This window comes from Pseudopipra pipra, chromosome 3 (genome assembly GCF_036250125.1).
Source record: "Pseudopipra pipra isolate bDixPip1 chromosome 3, bDixPip1.hap1, whole genome shotgun sequence".
Lineage (NCBI taxonomy): Eukaryota > Metazoa > Chordata > Aves > Passeriformes > Pipridae > Pseudopipra > Pseudopipra pipra.
In genome coordinates, this window is record NC_087551.1 from 50,745,688 (window position 1) to 50,766,262 (window position 20,575).

General features: G+C 38.8%; 1 protein-coding gene across 1 annotated transcript; it reads right to left on the minus strand.

Annotated features, from left to right (window-relative positions):
- Nucleotides 1-1,243: 1,243 nt before the first annotated feature.
- PPIL4 (peptidylprolyl isomerase like 4) lies at nucleotides 1,244-20,575 on the minus strand. The gene is made up of 13 exons (XM_064649098.1): nucleotides 20,414-20,575; nucleotides 19,846-19,913; nucleotides 19,695-19,759; nucleotides 18,092-18,209; nucleotides 16,012-16,154; nucleotides 15,506-15,602; nucleotides 14,002-14,118; nucleotides 12,834-12,958; nucleotides 10,825-10,891; nucleotides 10,125-10,236; nucleotides 8,493-8,589; nucleotides 7,746-7,884; nucleotides 1,244-1,677 (listed from the first exon to the last, which is right to left on the minus strand). The coding sequence occupies exons 1-13, from the start codon at nucleotides 20,481-20,483 to the stop codon at nucleotides 1,453-1,455; spliced, it is 1,443 nt and encodes a 480-aa protein (XP_064505168.1). The 5' UTR covers nucleotides 20,484-20,575; the 3' UTR covers nucleotides 1,244-1,452.

A 20,575-nucleotide genomic window follows, 5' to 3' on the forward strand; every position in this document is an offset into this window, starting at 1 on the left:
ACCTCCCAGATAATAAAAAGTCCTGTCCACTCCAACACCTCTGGCAGGACAGAACCAGCTGGAAGTGTTTTAGGTTTCAGCTGACCATACAGCTTGTCTATGTCATTTCCAGAAGAACCACATGCACACAACCATAATTTCCAACGACCATAGCAGTAAATCCCATCTAATCCAGAGCGCTGGGCCACCCATGTGTGTGCCAGGTGAACTGCGATCCCTCCAGTGTTAGCAGACTAGCCTAGAAATGCAGTCCTAAAATTAAGTACTTGCCTTCAAATTGGGAGCTTTCATGCTGTCATTTAATCATCTATTAATATCACCTCACTTTTGAACAACCACATCTGACAGTTTTCTCTTAAAAATATAAACAGGTAATCCCATCAATCTGAAGCTACTGGGTACATTTTTAAAAGCACTAAAGCATACTGGAAATCAGAAACTTGAAACCTTTTGGATGTACTGATTTTTTTAACCTTTTATTCTGAAGACTCTTTGACCACCAACACAAATTGACTATTTACTTCCATACGCTATTCATATAAAGGTTCAGTTCTTAAGCATTTACTTTTTGCAAGGAAAAAAAAGCCATTTCTGCTGCAGAAAAGTGAATACATCTGAAATAAGGTGTTTGCTTCTAAATATCAGGAAGTTCTGTATGTCCCACAAGTGGCTGGGGGCTAGCTGAAGCCTATGAATGCCTGTTGAAACTCTTTGTGCTGTTAAGTTACAGCTCTCCAGTAAGAGGATCTCTGGTGTCCAGCAAGAATTCAGTGCTCTCCCCAAGTGGAAGCTGGTTTTTGTTTCTATGACTGCCATTTCCTAAAAGCAGCAAGAACTCAATTGCTCTACCATCTCCAGATCCTTGTCAAATCTGCAGCGCAGCAGCACTTCACTGCCTTTAACCACTGCTGCACAGTGGTGGCAGCACATGGAGCTGGTGGGACTAAGCCAAGCAGAAGCCCTTAATTTTAAAGGAAGGAAAGAGTTTTAAGTAGTCATATACAAATGGTATCTGCCCACTTCCTGGAAGGACTGTGCACAGCACACTTCTGTCTCCCCAGGTCTTCTATCACACTCATTACCACGACATCTGAAAGTGCAGAAAGGTAAAAACAACCTCCTTGAATAAAGGAGGTACGTCATGCAAATCCTGTCACAGTGGAGAAGGGCAATTCACTTGTTAGTGCATGCTTATGTTTCCAAAAAGCTTTAGACAACATTCCTTACTAGAGATTCAGACCAATTAACTAACATAAAATACTTTATTGAAACCATGGGTTTGGAATCACAGTTTACTCTGAGAGTCATACACTGGGCATTCATAGAACTACAAGGTCAGGCTGCCAACAGAAGGCAACTGCTTTTATCCAGTAACTGTACATCCATTTGGAAGAATGTTGGAAATACTGGAAGAAAACATATTTTAGTCCCCCTCCTTCTTTTCCTCATCCTTCATCTGTACTTGGACCTCTCTTTGTCTTTTGATTTCTTAGGACTTCTGCTTCTGTCTGGTTTTTTATCCCAGTCTCTTACTCGGAAGTCTTCTTTGTATTTGTCTTTCTGTTTGCTGTGACTGTAATCTCTCTCCTGAGAACGGCTGCGACTCCGATGCCTGTCTTTCTTCTCACTCTTTATCCTCTCTCTACAGCGTTCTCCCTCATGTTTTCGATCGGAATCCTGTTAAAGGAATTGGACAGAAATGCAGTTACAGACAAAACGGGAAAATATATAAAGACATGAAGAGTGAAGAGAACTTGAGAAGACTCAAGCATGGTTGGTTCCTTAGCTAGGGCTGGTACTACCTGAAATAGATGCACATCCATGATGATTCGAGAAAGACAAGACAAAAAAACCCCCACCAAAACCACATGAAGAAGTTTTTGTCAGTGTGTATGGAAAAATGCAGGGCTGTCAGGAATGCTTCTCCTTGTATTTCCTAAGGAGCATTACCAAAAACTGATTATATCAGGGATTCCACTCAGATGGATATTATTAAATTCTTCATAACCATCACACAAGCTTCTAAGCTAGATTTGGATTTCTAATGTAAGTATCCAATGCAAGTATTTCCATCATAAGTTTTGGTTCAAGCCCTACAGGCATTCCAGTGCTATGCAGATGCAGAACATTTTTTAAGACATGCCTGTCATAATTCTTAATGGCCTAAACTCTAGGCTTCAGCAAAATAAATGACACTGTTACAGAGACCAACGACACACAGACAGGTGCAAACTACGTTTCCTTGAAGTTAGAAGTCCACAAGAAGAGGTAGCATGGAGAATATGATCCTCTTAAATGCACAATCAAACAACAACACAGGGTATGTGAGTTGAAATGGAAATAATGAGCTAAAGAAAAGCTAGTTATATTTTGCAGGCTTATTGGTATGACCAATAGAGAAAACACATGAGCATACATTCATACACAGGTATGGTAAACTCTAAGGGGACCAAGGATTAAAATGACCTAAAAAGGAGAGACCAACAGTATTTACAACAAGTGGTAATGGTGTTTAAGCACATGCATAAAAACTCCTGGAAAAAAAAAGCTGCAAGGTCAGGGAACCAAAAATGAGGAAATTTTGAACTTTCCTAGATTTCTTCATGTTGTCACTGAGAATGCTGTGTGAGTGGGCTCAGTGCACAGAACAGATTTGCTCTGGAGAGAAAAAAGATTAGGTAACAAAGGAGGAACTGCTGTCGGTAGAACAACTGCTCTACATGTTGCACTAGGCAGTATGAAACCACTGAGACTGTAGTTAGGAAAGACAGTCTAATCAGTCAGGCCTGAAATGTCACACTGACAACATTACGGCACAGCACACACCAGACTCACTATGTGCGGACACCAACACCTGCACAGGCCGTGGCATCACAGCAGTTTTAAAAGTGAAAAGATACAGATCACTTAGGAAGCAGACACTCCATTTCAAGGAGCTCTAAAGATTTTATTAATACAAAACACTGATTTTTTGACATGTGAACTAACATTTTTCAAGCACTGCTAAAAACGGGTTTGTTCTTATTATTCAATTAAGATATACCACGAAACAAAGTACAAGAGGGAGCTTCAGAATCCTGCAGAAAGATACTTACACACCTTGCTGTTAAAAGGTGGCAGACACTTTTTTTTTGAAGGTATGACTGATCACCTGAAAGCTCAGTATGACTAAATGCTCTAGCAGATAGGTACCAATTTACAGAATTTTAATAACAACACTAAGCACAGATCATGATGAACTGTGAAAAATGTCTGCATTAAATTACAGTGTTTCCTTCCTCGTTTCAGATATGATTTTCCTAAATATGCACCATGACAGTAGCATTCACAATTGTATGGCTGAAACCTATATTCCATGTACAAACAAGCAAACTTTATTTATTTAAAAGAACAGTGAAAAAACTCTACTCCAAACAGAGCTTTTATGCAGAGAGCCAGGGATCAGGATGGTTCCCAGAGCAAACACCACTTTTATAATGACATAGGTAATGCTGAAATACTAGGGTTACAATAAACAACATAAACCCCCTGGATAAACACCCACAGGTTTGATCTATAACAAAAAAATTCTCCTACTGCTGGCTACAGTAATCTCACTGGTGGCCAAATGCCTATTCCATGTCTTTAATGTCAAACTTATTTCAGTACAGATGTTGAAATCTGAATCCGCCAAAAAGACTCAGTGGTGCTTTGAGCTATTTATAAAAACTTTGTCCATTCACTGTCAAAATGATGCACAGCCGTATTACTCTTCTAGCCAAAAACCCTCACTCTCCATATGTTTGAACAAGACATCAAGTTTCGAGCCCCTCTGTGGCAGGAGTATCAGAAGATGGACATCAGAAGATGGACATGCCAGTGGTGGAGTACAGAGAAACAAGACAATATTGGCCAGGTAAACAAGTGGTGGGCTTTGTGTATGGTTAACTTCTACCTGATTTGTTGCTGGAGTTGCCTCCCAGCACATGGGAAACAGGAGAACAGCAGAACAGTGCTGTTGAAAAACCTAGCATGTCAACACTGGAGGCAAGCTACTGGCCAAGTCCGGGCAGGGAACAGGTTAGTGAACACTTGAAGCTACAGAAAAATAGCCCATATTGAATGCCATAGAACGGGCAACTTGTTGAAAGGATTAAAGAAGTCATATAAGCATTGAGTTAACCAAGCTCAGTGATGTTCACAGAAGCATTTAAGGTATAGGTGTACAGGGCAAGTCTGAAAGGGACACAAAAAAATCACCACAGTAGCTACTATGAACATAGAGTAGTGGTCTGAATTAAGAGAATGAACTGCATCTTAGTCCACCACCAACACAAGCTGCATTACCCCTTAAATAAGACTTTACATTTTAAAGTCTTTGGCATAGAAAAAGGTCAGTTTTTTAAACACTCTATATTACTAAAAACAATGTTATCTTGATATCAAATCTTTTTGCCCTAATTCAAAACCATGCTGTTTTGGAAGAGGAAGAAAAAAGATTCTTCCTTAAAAACAGGCTCTCTCCTACTGCTGATGTTCAGATTTCTCAATACAGGATCACAGCCTCTCATCAGTTAATGACTGATGACTAAGATGATCACCCCAATTCTTAATCCAGCACCAGGCTGGGTTGTTTGAGGAAGGAAATATGAAAAGAGGGAAAGACACTTCTCTGGAAGTTCATGGCTGACTTTGCCAAAAGTAGTCACTTCCTAAACAGCACCTGCAGGTAAATCAGCTAGAAATACTATGACCACAAAAGCAGAATACATATGCCACCTCTAAACACATTAACCACACCACTTATAGGCACACTAGTTAAAGGTTAAAAGGAGCAAACAAACAGAGACAGCCTTTTCAGGGGGAATATTTTGATCAAACTTGACCCCGAATCTAAAGGGAACAGTATGCAAAAAGCAGTAAGAGCAGGAAATTAAAACCAGAAAAATGAGTTTCTCTGTTGAAACCATGCAATACAGAAATTGGAAAGTCAGGAAGCCCCTATGCCTCACAAAAAACTATTGGATAGGCTATACTCCTCTACAGATCCAGTTATCTTAAAAAATAAAATCCAAGAGAAAACAGAGAAAACTGGAAGGGGAACAAAGTTGTAATACAGATCTCAAGCAGGAGCTCGACCTGTATTCAAAAAAACTACCAAATTCTATTCACAAACCTACATGGTAGTCCAGCCTCCTGCCCCAGACCCACATCCTGTTACCTACTAAACGCAAGCCACAACACCCTACCTCTTCTACCCACTGGAATCAAGTCAAACAGCACAAGATTAAAAAACACATTCTTAAAACATCAACACTGCTGAAGATTCAGGAAACAGGAGTCAGACTAAGAAAAGGATGAGTCAAAATATACTAAAGAAAAAAAAAATCACTAGCAAGAGAACAGAAAAACAACCTAACCTTATGGAAACTATTCAGAAAATAAAACCCCTTCAAGTCATAGCTGGAGTTCATAGAACAAACTGCAGTTCCAGTTGCCAAAACTTCCCACTATAAGCCCGTGATCTCAATTAAAATCTCGGCCACACTAAGGACTTGGGATAGAAGTTTCTGTATGCAGCACGGCTATTGTGGTCTTTGGCCAATTAGCTGTGGGAGGTCTGCCGTTGTTTTGTTTTAAAGTTCTTACTTCATATATATTCTATGATTTACAAAATAGGGTTAAGGGAGAACGCTTTGTTTGCCTATACTAAAAATGCTACTGTTACCCTCTGTGCTGGCCTCAGTATTCACAGTGAACACACTCCACCTCAGGAACATGCTTCCTTCCCCTGCTCTGGTATGAATTCCACAGATTAGGACCAAATTATAAATAATAAAAAAATAAAAAAAAATAAATTTTGTATATGTCAAACAGGATTTCTCAGCTAAGCTGGCTGCAGATTTCATTGGAAAGGCCATGCCCAAGACACTGAATCTCTGCGTGTGAGTACATACTGCTCAGTATGTACATACTATACACTACACACTAATGAGAATAGTCAAATCCAGAGAGAAAAGTTCTTCCCAGAAATTAATTTTCACAACTCCAAGAGGGATCTATGATGCTTGTCATCAGAGAACAGAAGGAAGCCTCCTTCTTTGATTTTGGGCATAAGAAAGCTAAGATATTACAGCGAACTGGGTAAAGGTAAGTAAGAGAAAAGAAAGCCACGGGAAAGAAGATACCAGAATACAGCAGCAGAGACTACAGGAACAAACCACACTAGGAGCAGGTGACTAAATCACAAAAAGATACACATACACACAGAAGAGATCATATAGTGAAGCACTAGAAAATATTCTTTTCCAGTACCAGAAACAATGCCAGGAATCCATCTGTCCTCATCCATGATTTTGTGCTATGAAATCCACTGCGCTATGAAGACTAAGACTCCCTTGAAACTATTATGACAGAGATTAACACCTTATATTGCTGCTGGTACTTGTGCCATTTGCAGGGGTGGAGACTTCTAAATGATTTTTAAATGTTCTCTGCTGATAACACATGACCAGCAAGTTCCACAGGTGTAATTTCTGAACCATCGAGAACAAAGATTACTGCCAGAAATACCCTTTTCAAGAATGCTGAAGCGACAGTGTCAATCAGCCAAAAAGACAGGAGGAAGTCTAAACCAACGGTAGTCCAGACCTCTTGTCTGTACGTGCTCCAGTTGAGATTTCAATTATCCGAACAGGTGTCTCCCCTCCTCTGCCCAAGGGACCCTGACACAATTAGTACACAGTGACAAAAAGACTTTGTCCATGAATGAGCAATAGGGCTCACTGGTGGCACTGAAAGAATTTAATTACTAATGTTCATGAGAAAAGTTATTTTTAAGCATCACAGAAGTAGTGATGTAACAGAACAACAGAATCGTGAATGCTCTGTGTACACAGAACTTACAGCAGTATTCAAAACTCGTGACAGGACAAAGGCTTTATTTACTGTGGCTGAAACCTTACCACTTTCTACAAAGTTGGTAGACGACAGCTTTGTTCTCACTCATAAAGCTTGCCTTTTTAAAATAGTAGGGTTTGGGTATTTTTCTTTTTCAGCTTAACTCAGTTCCTCCTAATGCTCACACTGCAATGACGGTTCAACCCTCCACTTTATCATTGCAGACCTTGTTTCCACAGAACACCAATATCTTGACTATCCCAAGTTCACAGAAATGTGAGAATGCTGTCCTGACAGGCTGCAGTGCAACTAATGAAAGACAGAATCAGTCTTTCCTGATGATCTCCTCCACGGTCCCAGCCTTACAGTACCATATGCTTGCACAGTAGAGATGCAAGCAAACCCACACACAGATTTTACAGAAATGCTTCCAAAACAGTTAGGGGGGAAAAAAAAAAATGCAAAGAGATCGGGGGTTTTTCCATATGGGGAAAAAGTCAACATATGATGGTCTGGCAAGAAAATGAAAAATAGTCTACAGTCATGAAATATGATTAACTACTAGTTTATGACTGGGAATATGTGAACAACGGGTTCAAAGTGCTGAAGATCTATTTTATGAGAGGCTACACTGCCTCTTTAGGATGTTTTGGTGAAAAGCCATCTAGATATGCCAAGCTGCAAAAGTCAAGAAGGATTTGGAAAGCCTCTTTTATAATCAAATATTAACATCAGGTTCACAAGTGTTGTATTTTAAGGGACTTTGCATGCCATGTCCTCATTCAATATCAGACCTGTTTTTCCTGGCTTCTTCTATGAGGAAACCAATGAACAGGTATAAAGTTAGTGCATGAAGAGGTAAGTACCTTAGATTTTTTGGTCCTCTTGTCATCATCGTCATCTTCGGAGTGGTGGTGCTTTTTCTTCTTTTGTTTTTTAGCCAGGTGTGAGTGACTTGTTTGAGACTCTTCTACATCCTCATCTAGCACAAGGTCATACTTGGCACTGATGGTGTTGGTTAAGGACAGATCTGTTATTTAGTATCAATAAGTAGCAGAACACAACACCTCGTGAAGCAAACAAATCCCTATTTATTGGAAAAGCATTTAGCAAGACTTAAAATGTATTTCAGTCAGAACAGGGCTGTTAACCGAATTCTGCCCTGTCAAACAGTACAGCCAGGTCCCAGTTCTCCTTTTCTTAATACCTGTGGATATCTGAACAAGCTATGGGCTTATTTTCTCTCATGCTTACCACAAGCAAAGTATAATCTCAGACAATGATTTAGTTACTACTCTGGTTTCATTCTGGATAGAATGTCCCTTCTGAAACTACTTAAAACTCTGTTATGCTATACGTCATTCCAGGGCCGTAGACTTGGAACATTATTTACCTGCACACAACATGGAAGTGAAAGAGCATATTTACTAAATTCATCAAAGCTATCAAGTGAAAAGCACAAAATGCTTAATTCTATCTCAAAACACCAAATGGTTGGTTATGAGGCAGCAGCAAAACATCCATTTGGCAAGCTTTAAAATTAAGAAGTCTTTTCCAGGCTGCTTTCATAAACTGTACTTAATTCAAAAAGCACCTCTGACCAGAAAGGATACTCTTGCTTTGGTTTTACCTTCTCTTTCAGAGCAAGTTTTGAAGGTTTGTCACGTTCCTTCTCGTACTCTTTGAAATCGTCCTTGGTATAACGCCCACCTGTTCACAGAAAAATATAATCAACTCATTACAGCTAAAAACACAACCAAGACACACAACTATTATTAAGTCCTGATTAAGAGCTCTTCATAATCATACAGAAATGCACAGCGGGATACAGTTCCAGAAAAAACCCTGACATCTTGGTTACAAAGAAGGAAAGGAGGACAAGCTGTGATGTTCTGTCCTTCTCTTGCTTGCAGATATCATTAGGCAACACATGGCTTTCTCCTTATTCATGTCTAGTGGAGACAACATACGAAGAAGATCACAAAGCAGAATTCAGTAACTGGCTTAGTCCCATTTAGAGATCATGTGTCACACTACTTAAAATTCTGTTACCATGAAAGTCCACAGACTATTATTAATTGACTTTTTGCTCTGGGCTGAACAAAGGGAAACCTCTGAGACAGCTACAGCTCAGTAATTCAAATGGAAAACTATATAAAAAAACCTGGTCACGTTTGGATTTAGAGAGGGGCAAGACAGATTCCCGTTTCCATCCATTCACCGGAAGTACCAGCCCAGAGAGGAGCGAACCACAGCAACGTGCTGCCATCTCACGGCCACACTGAGAACTGCAACATTCACTGGCTGGGCCAGAAACGGCCTCCCAAGGAACAAGGATAGTACCTCCCCTAGGTCATTTTTTAGGTACCATTGAAGCACAAGACGACAATATAGTTAGCTTTTCAATATTTTGAACAATTTAGACCTAATCTACCCAGATAAAGTTTTCCACACAGTCAGTCAGTACAGGATGCAGTGCAGCACATGGTATAGACAGACTACAGAGTCTGCTTTGCTCTGTGCAGGACAAGTTCTAGTACCTCGGTGTTCATGACCAGAACCCTACTTGGAGAAACTGTGTGCTAATAACCGAGGGCTGACTGCATTTTTAGGAGAAGACACACAAGAATGCCACCACCGCAATGCACAGTTGCCTCTCCAAGTCTAGTGTTTTCTTCATTCCCCAGCAACAAAATAACCACTGCATCCACCTCTTCCGCCATTTTTTTTCCTCCCAAAACATCCTCAAACACCTGAACGTGGGTTTTCATACAATACAACCTGCTGGACAGTATGTTTGACCTACGGGATGTGAAGAGCAGAAATCCCTGGCCTGAATAGTGACTTTTTCTTATATATACCTGACTGTCATACAGTGAATAAAGAAAAGAAACTAGAAAGTAACAATGTACTGCAATATTAGTCTGCTAATAAGTAATATCAAAAAACATCATGTCCAAAGCTTGTGAGGAAAAAATATTTTAGTGGCAAAAATACACTGGATAAAAAAAGTAATCAGTGGCAATGCAATGTTAACGTAGTACAGTTGTAAACCCTTCTACTCTTTCATACAAAACAAGTGAAAGGAAGAGCTAACAACTGTGTTGCTTTATTTATTACAGTACCAGGAAAATTTATATCCCTGAAGATGAGATGATTTAAACTAGAAACTCTTTATATAATGCTTAGTTTTGAAGCCATAGCTTATTAAGTTATGTGGATCAAAGTATTGCAAATGTACCTACCTTTTCCTTTCCATTTAATCTTTGCAACAGACTGGCTAAAATCCACATGTATCCGTCTGTCGTCTATCAGCACATTGTCCATTTTGAAGTAGGCTTTCTCGCAGTCTTCCTCCTGATATTAACATTACCAGAATACCTTGAGTCATGATTATTTCGTAAGTATATTCAACTGCTTAATGACATACATTTCTTTCCAAAATTGCCTACAATATACCAGTTCTTGCACTGTACCATTTCAAAAGCAATAGTTATGCTTTCTCTGAACATCAGCATTTCAAACTCCAATTCTTTAGTTCAATTCACCGCTTTAAAAATTTGCCAGTCCAGTTAGGTATTTGGCACAATGTAATACATTCAGAAAAATAAGGAAAATAGGACAACTAAAAAAAGCTCCATTTTAAGTATGTAAGTAGGCTAAAGCGAAGTGAGAACACTTTTCCAGGATTTTCCTCACAGATTAGACAGATTACCACATACAAAGCTATGCACCACCCAGAGAACTATCACTATCAATCTCACAGTAAGAGCAGCATGTTGATACAGTAAGCATCATTTACAAGCCCAGTGCAGGACACTATTGTATTATATATTGTATTAGCTACCCCACACTTGAAGATTTCAGTGTTTTTCCTTAATGGAAGTACACCAGAAATGAACTTTTATAAGCAGAATCTACATATAGTATACCTAAAAAACATACCTTTTCAAACTCAATGAAAGCATAACAAAGAGATTCACCAGTCTTCCAGTCTCGAATCACTTCACAGCTGAAAAATTGATATAAAATTAAAATGTCAATGCTGTTGAAGCAAAAATCATAGGATAGGAAAGCATTGCTTAAAAGGGAGAGTAACAGTTTAAATAAATAAAAAAATAAATCACAAAACCAAAACACCTCAAAGGTATTACAACACTTGATTCTGAGACCCCCTACTGATGTGAGGGTGTCTGCACAGAAAAAATGCCTGTGACATTACTTGAGTAATTACACTTAACTCACAAACAGCTACCATGAAGTGCAGAACTAGAGATTAATTTCTAATTAATGAAATAAAATATATTTTCCAATATTTGTTATTAATTTTTTGCATTTCACTAATGCAAGACAAGAAATTTCACATTCTGTTTTCTCAGTCATTTTAAGCAAAGTTTAAACAGACACCATGTGACAAACTTTCTCTTCTTAGCAAGCACCTCTTTAGCAGCCATCTTTTGATCAGGCAGTTCACAGGGCAAAAATAAGAAGCCCAAAAGTATTGAATCAGTAGATGCAAAATGGGAACAATACAGTATTGCATCAGTATTACCCAACTCTTGTACTTGACATGAGAATTCTGACTACAGGATGCTGAAGGAGGACAGACAGACAACCAGGGCAGGAAATGTGGCATTAAGGTGAGACTTAATAATGTGAGACCTCCCCCACATGTACTGAGGAAATGACAAATCAGGATTAGGATACACAATCAAAAGGGGGGGGAGAGAAAAAGAAAAAAAGCAGACCACAAGGCTATTCAGAGAAGCTATAGCCATTTGTTGCAGCAGCCATCAGCAAGGAAGATGACAGGAGGGTTTTGTGCAAGAATGCTGCTTCGTGGATTATTCCGAGAATCTATCCCAAAGAGGAAGGATTGCAGAAGAGGTAGTGAACAAATTGATAGAGGGAAAAAAATAAATCCCTAGGACAAACAGACATCATGCTGGAGTTGTAAGAGCTGCACACAATGCCCATTTCACCACCCCCTTTCCCCCCCAGACAATCCAGCTTAGGATCTGGGTGTCTGCAGGCCTGTGTGCCAGTACCACACAAACTGGTAGAAACTCAAAGCAGAAGACTTAGTGTGTGTCTGAATACAGAGGGCCTACTCAGGACCACCTGAATAAACCTAAGTGAAGTGCTCTGAAAGAGTCAATATGCTTATGCATGATGATGATGCATTTGATGCAGTCTTTTGAAATCCCTCTGGAAATTCTAATAAACTCCTGAACCAAAGGCTTTCGGGGAAAAGGATATAAGGAACATCTTTGCACTGATAAACGTGCAAAAGGTCAGGTAAGAGCAAACTGATTTCAAAGTTTGCTGATGATACTAAATTGTGCCAATGATACTAATTGTTAAAGGTAGCAAAAATAAAGACTGAAGAAATTGCAGAAAGTCCTTATGAGACCAACAAGACAGCAAATGATGCTCATATGATGTAGATAAATGCTACAAGATGAGCAAGGGTAGAATCGTGTGCATTATAAAAAAAAAAAAATCCAACAAAACCCCCTCAGCTTTAGTATTCACTAGAAAAGGAGTGGAGAACAATGCAGAGACCACCACTGTGCCACTGCATATCTGTAATTTCTTCAATACCATGTGCAGTTCTGGTTCTCTCATCTTGAAATGAAAACAAAAGAACAGGAAAAAGTCAAGAAAAGAGAAACAAGGTAAGGAAATCCCTACTACAAAGCATGAGTATGCAGGCTAGTACTCTTAGCAGTGGAAAAAATTACTTTGGAGTATAGGACAAAGAGGTGTAGGAAAGCAGACTTCATTGCCCATCATGTCTTTTGATAGCAGTACTAGGAGGAATCAATTGAAACTACCAGAAGCCAAGTTCAAAACTCAAAAAGGCAGCAGGCATCAGAAACACCTTACAATGAGTATATCAGATGTCAGAAATGTTTGTTGCTTTATCCCAAAACATATTTTACCATAATTACCTTTTAATGGGACCAAATCGTGAAAATATTATCTCCAGGTCTTCCCCTGTGGTCACAGGATTCAGCTTACAAACAAACAGCACATTTTCTGGTGGCTTGACATCTGCATCTGGTAAGTCTCCCACCTGTGGCATACAGAAAAGGATGTTCATCACTTCTGCCTAAAGCTCTTTACAGGCAGCACAGCACACTGGCAACACAACTTTTGTACGATCTCAAAAAAAAAAAATCTTTCCTATCACAAAATCAAAAATTAAATTATTTTTCCTACTCAGTGCCACAAAAAAGTGTTTTCCATAGCACCTAAAAATTATTATCTATTTGCAATTCCACCGCTGGGACTTCATTAAAGTTGACAAATGCTTTCTACTTTGCTTTTCCTGTTCATAATGTAACAGAGAGTTCTAAAAGCACTTCTTTTTCTCCTGCAAGTCTTCTGCAACATTGAAAACATATCTGGGGTTTGACCTTGGAATTAGGCTCTGCTGCGAACTATTCACCATAAATTTGAATTTGGTAGTTGTAAAGGAGTGACATGGATTCACTCATTCTTCAACAGTGCATATGCTTTTTAAAATTTTTTTTCCCTTAAAGAAAAAAAAAAGATTCCAAAGCCTATTCACAATTTTTGTTACTACTGAGTTTACAACTGCCAGCAGTTACCAAACACTAAATTTAAGAAGGAGGAACACAGAGTTAACCAGTGTTAAATTCAACTAATTCCACAGGAGGAAGAGTGCCATTACACATATGAATAATGCAACTTCAATGCCACTGTATGTACTGGGAAGAGATTATCACAAATTAGCTCAGCTCTCTCCCACACATGCTAAACCTTTCCCAGGATTACAAATACTCAGCAGCATGTTATGTATGTTACGTTTTTTAACTGGATGCATTTCTAGCAAGTTTTTACAAAGCCTCCACTGCCCCACTTTTAATCCTGGCTTTGAAAATGAAGTATCACCAGTTTTATCAAAAAACCACATCCACTGCTCACACTCAATCCTCTTCATTGTACCACAGACATTTAATAGCACAGATTCTGAAACATGACATCATCACAAGAGAAGCAATTTCAAGATAAGTAGCACATATTCTTCTAGACTTAATAACACGTGCACACACTGGAATAACATCTGCAAGGTAAATGCGGGAAGATTTTCACCATTTCCAGAAGAATGGCACGAGTTTTTGCTTCTTTTTCTGCTTGAATTTCCTCTATTTCATCTGCAGACCGTCCTTTCATGTCATCAATTTCTTCATCTGCTCCTATTCTGCCACTCTGAAAAATTAAGGAAAAAGCTATTTATTACCAAGTCATGGCCAAAAATTCTTTCTTACTTTCCAAATATTACTTGTATGATCTCTCCCCTCACACCTCAAGACATGAAAACGCTTAAGCACTGTATCTCCGCAGAAATGGACTTACAGGCACTGTGAACTATGTATGAAGTTTTGGGACCAGTCTAAACCATATTCAGTTAAGTATTCTAAATTCTTTTATATTCCCACCTCATACTCAAAAACTCATCACAACCGTCAACTCATTTCTAATTCAGATAGTTCCTACCCAAAATGAAGATCAGGAACACTGCAAGTATCTATGTCTTGTAAGACTCAAACATTAAATAGAATATAGCAAAATAAGAATTTTATTTTTATACACCTACACCTAGATAGGATTCGAAGTTTAATTTTTCTCTTCTTCAGCATCTCCACAATGCTCTCCCTCTTACACCTTTTGGTGTCTGTATCTTCAGAAAGGTTACAAAAAAGAAAACTAAGTAAAAGTTTTCAAATCTCTACACAGTTGGCAGTGAGCTATTAAACTCCTTATACCATTTAACGTATCTGAAGGCACATCAGACTAACCACAGTGCAGACGCACTATGAAAGCCTCCTTCCAATCTTGTAATTATATGTATTAAGTTTGAGAATAAACAATATTCTCTCTAGTCAATTTGTTCATTGCTTGAAAAATCTCCTTTCCATGCAAGGAGATAACCTCACATATAACTTCCATAACTCCATGCTATGAGTGAATTATTAACTACTCCAATTATTTTTTAGAAAACTCCTTCTGTTTGAACAAGTAGTCCACAACAGTATGCATGTTAGCACATATAACTCAAAGAATGACCACAATTACTTCCACTGAAACACATACTATTTCACATTTAAAAGGAAAATAGTGGTAACTACTTTAATAATAGTAAATGTTAGTTATATTTTGTCTTCTACCAGAGTATACAGAAAACAAATAATACCAAAGGTGAATATTCTGAATGTTCTGCTTATCTACACTGCAAATAGAAATCTAAAATAGAGCTTTCAAACCTAAATCCACCAGTCACATGGGAGAGCACTCAAGTCACGCTTTTAACATTTTCTTGAAAGATTAAGCAGCTGTATTTGATTCAACACAGCAATAGCTTCAAATAACTGACAAGCATTTGACATATCAGAACTCAAGATGCGCAGTAGAAGAGTATTGCTTATCCTCCTGTGTGAAAAAATGTGTCGTTCTTTTAGGACATGGATTCGACAGACAAAGTCTTAAAAGAGACTGAATTCTTATTTTGGCCAAGTCTGTGCTGGACACCACTAGAGATAAATTTATTTAATTATTTCTTCCAACTTTTCCCCGAGAAGATAACATGAGCACTCACATCGAGCTGTTCCTTTGTAGGTTCTGGTGAGTGATCAGGAACAGCCAAGCCAGGTGGATCATCAAACGGATCATCTAAAATTACTGTGTGATTTATCCTTACAGAGAACAAAAATCAAGATCAGCATCAGTTACATGCAAATAAAACTCTCTTTACCCAAGTAACAGCAAACCAGCCCCACTAATTCTCAGTTATATCCCAAACAGCCAAATATAGAATCATAGAATCAGCTGGGTTGGAAGGGACCTCTGAGATCATCATATACTGTATGCTTGTAAATTCTAGTACTGATGCTTGTAAATTCTAGTACTGATGCTTCTGTAAGGGTGGCATAGTTGAGCTGTTTATTTAGTACTTGCTTATTTTACCACTACTGGAATAAAAAAATATTTAACATAGCATGTACAGGTCACCTGACTTCAAAATATTCATCTAGTTTCAAAAAAAAGACTAATTCATTTAATTACAATGTATTCCTCAAAAAGTGAAGTTAAAAGCAGTCACACCTGATATCTTGATACGGGATAAAGTCCTTATCTACAAAGGTTTCATTAATTGTCTTCAATACATCCATGCCTTCTGTCACTTCTCCAAATACTGTATGTACACCATCAAGGTAATCCAGGTTTTCCCCTGTAGTAATAAGAAACTACAAAAGAAGACACAAAACCAGTAACAATGAATACCAAAATTCAGTTTTGTTTTGTTTTGTTTTTTTACCTTAGGAGAGAGAGACAACTCTCACTGAATTCGATGGGAAAAAAATTCTTCCTGACTTTTGCAGAAGAAGATTAGTCTTCTTCCATCAGCTCTGGGAGCATTGTGAGCCAACCTACAGCTCACAGCCACTGCCTGAGGCAGAGAGGCTCTCTCATACAAGTGTCCCTCTGCATGAGCCTTCAGCTCTGGCTCTCTGGATCCTTTTGTGAGTTGGTTTGACTCAGAAATCTGGCAGAAAGTCAGACAGGCAGAGGAAAAGCAGACAGCTACCTGTTGAGTAGGTTTCTTGAGCAAGACCAGCAAAGGCTGTGACAGGCACCACAGCTGATGAAAGGGAGAGGGCAGAAAGAAACAAGGCTTCTACCTCCGGGTAGCAGTAAGTTGGGAGCTGAGCTCTAATCACCTGTTCAACAAGCAGCGGTCAGCAGGTGCATTTTCATTAATTTGGCAAAAACTTCCACAGTTCTACCTTCACCTAATTCTACCCAGACTTTTTTCCTTCCTTCCCACAAACCCTTCTCTCCTGAAAAACAGGATGCAGCAGCATTGAGAGAAGAACTAGCACACAGTAGCACTGACTTAGATCAACTGGCACTGAAATGTATCTTAATACAAATAAGTCTTTCACTTTAGGGTAAAACTGAAACTCTGGAAAATGATACCAATTGAGCACTTGGTAACTAATCAAAGACAGAGGGCACTTGGTAATGAATGAAGGAGGAAGAAGCAGATATGCACAAATAACAGAACACAACCATTATATCTACACTTTACAATCTGACCAGTAACATCTCACTCCTCATTCTCTCTGCAACACAGCTAAGACTGGCTAGTATTTGGTATAGGTTACACTAAGCTACATTCTACTTGTAAGGCAACTCCATGTAATTCCTTACTGGAATTTTTCTTTCCCAAGGAAGAAGCTGCAATAAGGTTCCTGGGAATTGCATTCGTTCCCATATGCCTGTATATACACTAGCAGGCTGCATCTTAAATATAAATACAAATATCACCTCTTTTCCTAAACCCCACACCCAAACACTTTTACACATACAGTGCAAGGAAGCAGCAAAATTAACTGCATATATTACAAGCTCTAGCTGGAATAAACCCATACTTTTTTCTTAACTGTTCTTCAGTTATTAAGAAACCCTCTTTTTAAGAATTAAAACACATGGATATTACAAGTGAGGCATTTTAAATTTATAAAAGTGACAACAGACCTAAAATAACAATTTAGAAACAATAGCATTCTATGCAAAAGAACTTTAAAAAAAATGTAAAAAACCCTACCTACAGCAAAAATGCACATGAACAAGAGCACACCACCACTTTCAAAAACTGTTTTATACCAGCACTGGGGTAAAACTGTAAACTTACTGTATTATTAACACACGCTTTTATGTAACAATACAGAAGAAACCGTGGTATGATTTCAGTTTCCAAACTAACATGAAGTCATAACCAGAAAATTTCAAGATTATTTCAAACCCCAGTTTCCTTACTTTTCCCTTCCATTCAACTACAGATTTTTTTCCTGACTGTTTTATACATTAGCAAAATCCCATCAAGGTATTAACAGGAATAAATAAAGGAAAAAATAGAGGACTGAGTGCTAACAAATAAAACTAATCTAGGACAGGATTTGAATCTGAGTATTTTAATTTTTGTCTTGTCTGTAACAAAATACCCATTGGGACCTGAAATCCTATGCAAAATATTTAACTACGGCTGATTTTTCACATGTCTTTTGACCATATTACAAGATGATGCTATTGAGATGACACTATCATTGTTGCATTGCTTTTGTAAACTCATGGAATCTTCATTTTAGTTACTTAGAGTGTACCAACACTGTGTACCAACCTGTGATCCATGCTGATCACTGCCATTGTTCACCATTGACACAGTTCCTTTCTTCTTATGCTTGATTCTCGGCACCTTTTCTGCCTCAAAAAATCTAGCTTGATCACCATAGAGCTGACTGAAAATATATATAACAAATTCGTTACAAGAAAAAGTGAGCTAATGAAATGCTGTAAAACAGTAAATAAGACATCTTAAAAATTTTTACATTGGCCTTCAAATAAACCCAGAATATACACTGCATCCATGCACATTTTTATGGACCTGTACACTTTATCTTACAGGGGAACAACAGATTTTTCTGAGACATTTCACAGAGTCTTTCTAGGTTGGGGGAGATAGAGGGTGTATTTATATGCTGTTAAATGCAGTATATAACATTCTTCTGAGGCATGAAGTAGGTTTTAAGTAGGTTCTGTAAAAATAAGTTATTCCACACTGTAAAAATGCAATAATTTACATCAAAAATTTCTCTTCCAAGAGAAACAGAAAACTAGATTTTGTGGACTTCAGCAATAACGAACAGGTAAAAAAGACCAACTGCCATTCTCCATGCTAGCAGCAGGACAGGATCTCACACTCTCTCATCACATTGCACTTCTCTACCTGCCATATCAATAAGTCTCAGAAGACTTGTAACAGAGCAGAGTATCAAAATAAACTTGATCTACTTGTGTGCAGAGAGAGCTTAAGTCTGGCAAGTTCACCTTCCTAGACTTGCATCTGCTTAGCACAATTATACTGTTTCCAGGACCACAAAGCGAGGATTCATGGATCCATGGGTTCAAGGTTTTGTATTTAAGAGGCTCAGACAGACTTACAAAAGCCAACACTGGTCGAGCAACACTGTCTCTGTTCAAACTGAACTATTTATCTCTGTATATTGTGTTTCCCAGCACTTTGTAATTAGTTCTGCTCTGCAATTTTAATTCTACTTTTAATAACAATTTCAAAGGAATCATATAGAACATACACATTTTGCTAACTTCCATCCTAGCTGTTTGAATGATTTCTTCAATTTTTGTCTGCATGACCACTGGAAATGTCTTAAACAAGAAAGAAAAGCGATTTCCTTATATACATTCAAAATTACTAAAATGAACTCAAATACATTTTTAGAACAAAGGGATTACATTCTTATAGACAGAGGAAATCAAATATAGCCTCTATGTTTCACTCATGCTCAATTAACTACATTTTGTTACAAAGATAAAAGTAGTAACAAACTGCTAATGATTTTGCCTTCTACAGAGCACTTAGTTAAGATACTTCTCTTACCAAACTACAGTTATTTGCTAGTTTTTAAACAAACAGAAGTGTATGTACAAGCTGTTAGTTGTAACTTCACTTCTAAGCTTAAAGATAGAATAATGTCCAGGAAAAAAAAAAATGGAATGGCCAAAGGCAGTGTAGAAGTTAAAAGGTATCTAGGTATGACAACCAAAGAAGCCTATGCATCAACATTTTTACTTCCCACCAGTAATTCTGCCTCAAGAGAGCTGAAGATAGTCAAACTGGAGCCCCTATTTCCCTACACAATTCATTGTTGATACATATATTATACACACACATACATGTATCATGTTGATACATAAATACTTACCAAAATATGGATTCCCCTCCACGGCCAGTTCCCATGGGGTCCCCAGTTTGTATAATAAAATCCCTCTGTCACAAAGCAGAATACGTTAGATATTGCTTTCGTGTTTGTGATTTTAAACCAACAACAAAAAAAAGGAACTGAGAATCCTCACCTGTACATTATAAATAAGACAATAGTTGTAGTACTTGACTTTGCAGAGCTTCAGGAAATTCAGACAAGCTGTAAAAAATCATACCAACATTTACGAAAGGAAATTCCAGATACAGGAAGAATAGATATAACAGATATTCAGTTTAACGTGTAGAAAAGTGTTTTTGGAGCAGATTGTGTCGAGACTTATCAGAGTATAATCTATAAACGCTGAAATACTCTAAGGAGAGGTAACATTTCCTCCCTTCCTACAGCCCATCTCTAGCGATTCGAAGAATTCTAAACACGGCTAGTTATACAGAAACACACTTGATTTTCCCTCCCGTTTCTTTTCAAACACCTACGAAAGAAGATCACAGCAGCCCTATGATTTAGAATATATTACATTTGTGGCCGCAAGCGCCGCCTGGATCCCCCGCCCGCCCCAGGGGCGCCCAGCCCGGCCGCTATCCCGCTCGGGGCCGCCACCTGCCCGCGCAGGGGGAACGCGGTACCAGCAGGGGACAGGGGCCAGCCCGGTCGCGGTGGCGGGCAGGGGCGGACCCACACCCGGTGGGGCCGGCTCGTACCGCGGGGCCGCTCCTCCGTGTACAGGTCGATGACCAGGTCGCCCACCGTGGTCTCCAGCAGCACCGCCATGGCCGCCGCCCGCCCCCTCCCGCGCGGCGGCCCGGCTGGCGCGCCCCCTGCCGGCGCGGAGGCCCCCGCGGGCAGTAAGGGGCGGGAAGGGC

Bases quoted from the DNA above. Each gene is read 5' to 3' on its own strand.
- PPIL4 (XM_064649098.1), bottom strand. From the start codon at position 20,483: ATGGCGGTGCTGCTGGAGACCACGGTGGGCGACCTGGTCATCGACCTG. The intron at 19,914-20,413 runs GTACGAGCCGGC...GATTTTTTACAG, and splicing joins CACGGAGGAGCGGCCCCGCG to CTTGTCTGAATTTCCTGAAG. The intron at 10,237-10,824 runs GTATGTTTTTTA...TGTTAATATCAG, and splicing joins CTTTCATTGAGTTTGAAAAG to GAGGAAGACTGCGAGAAAGC.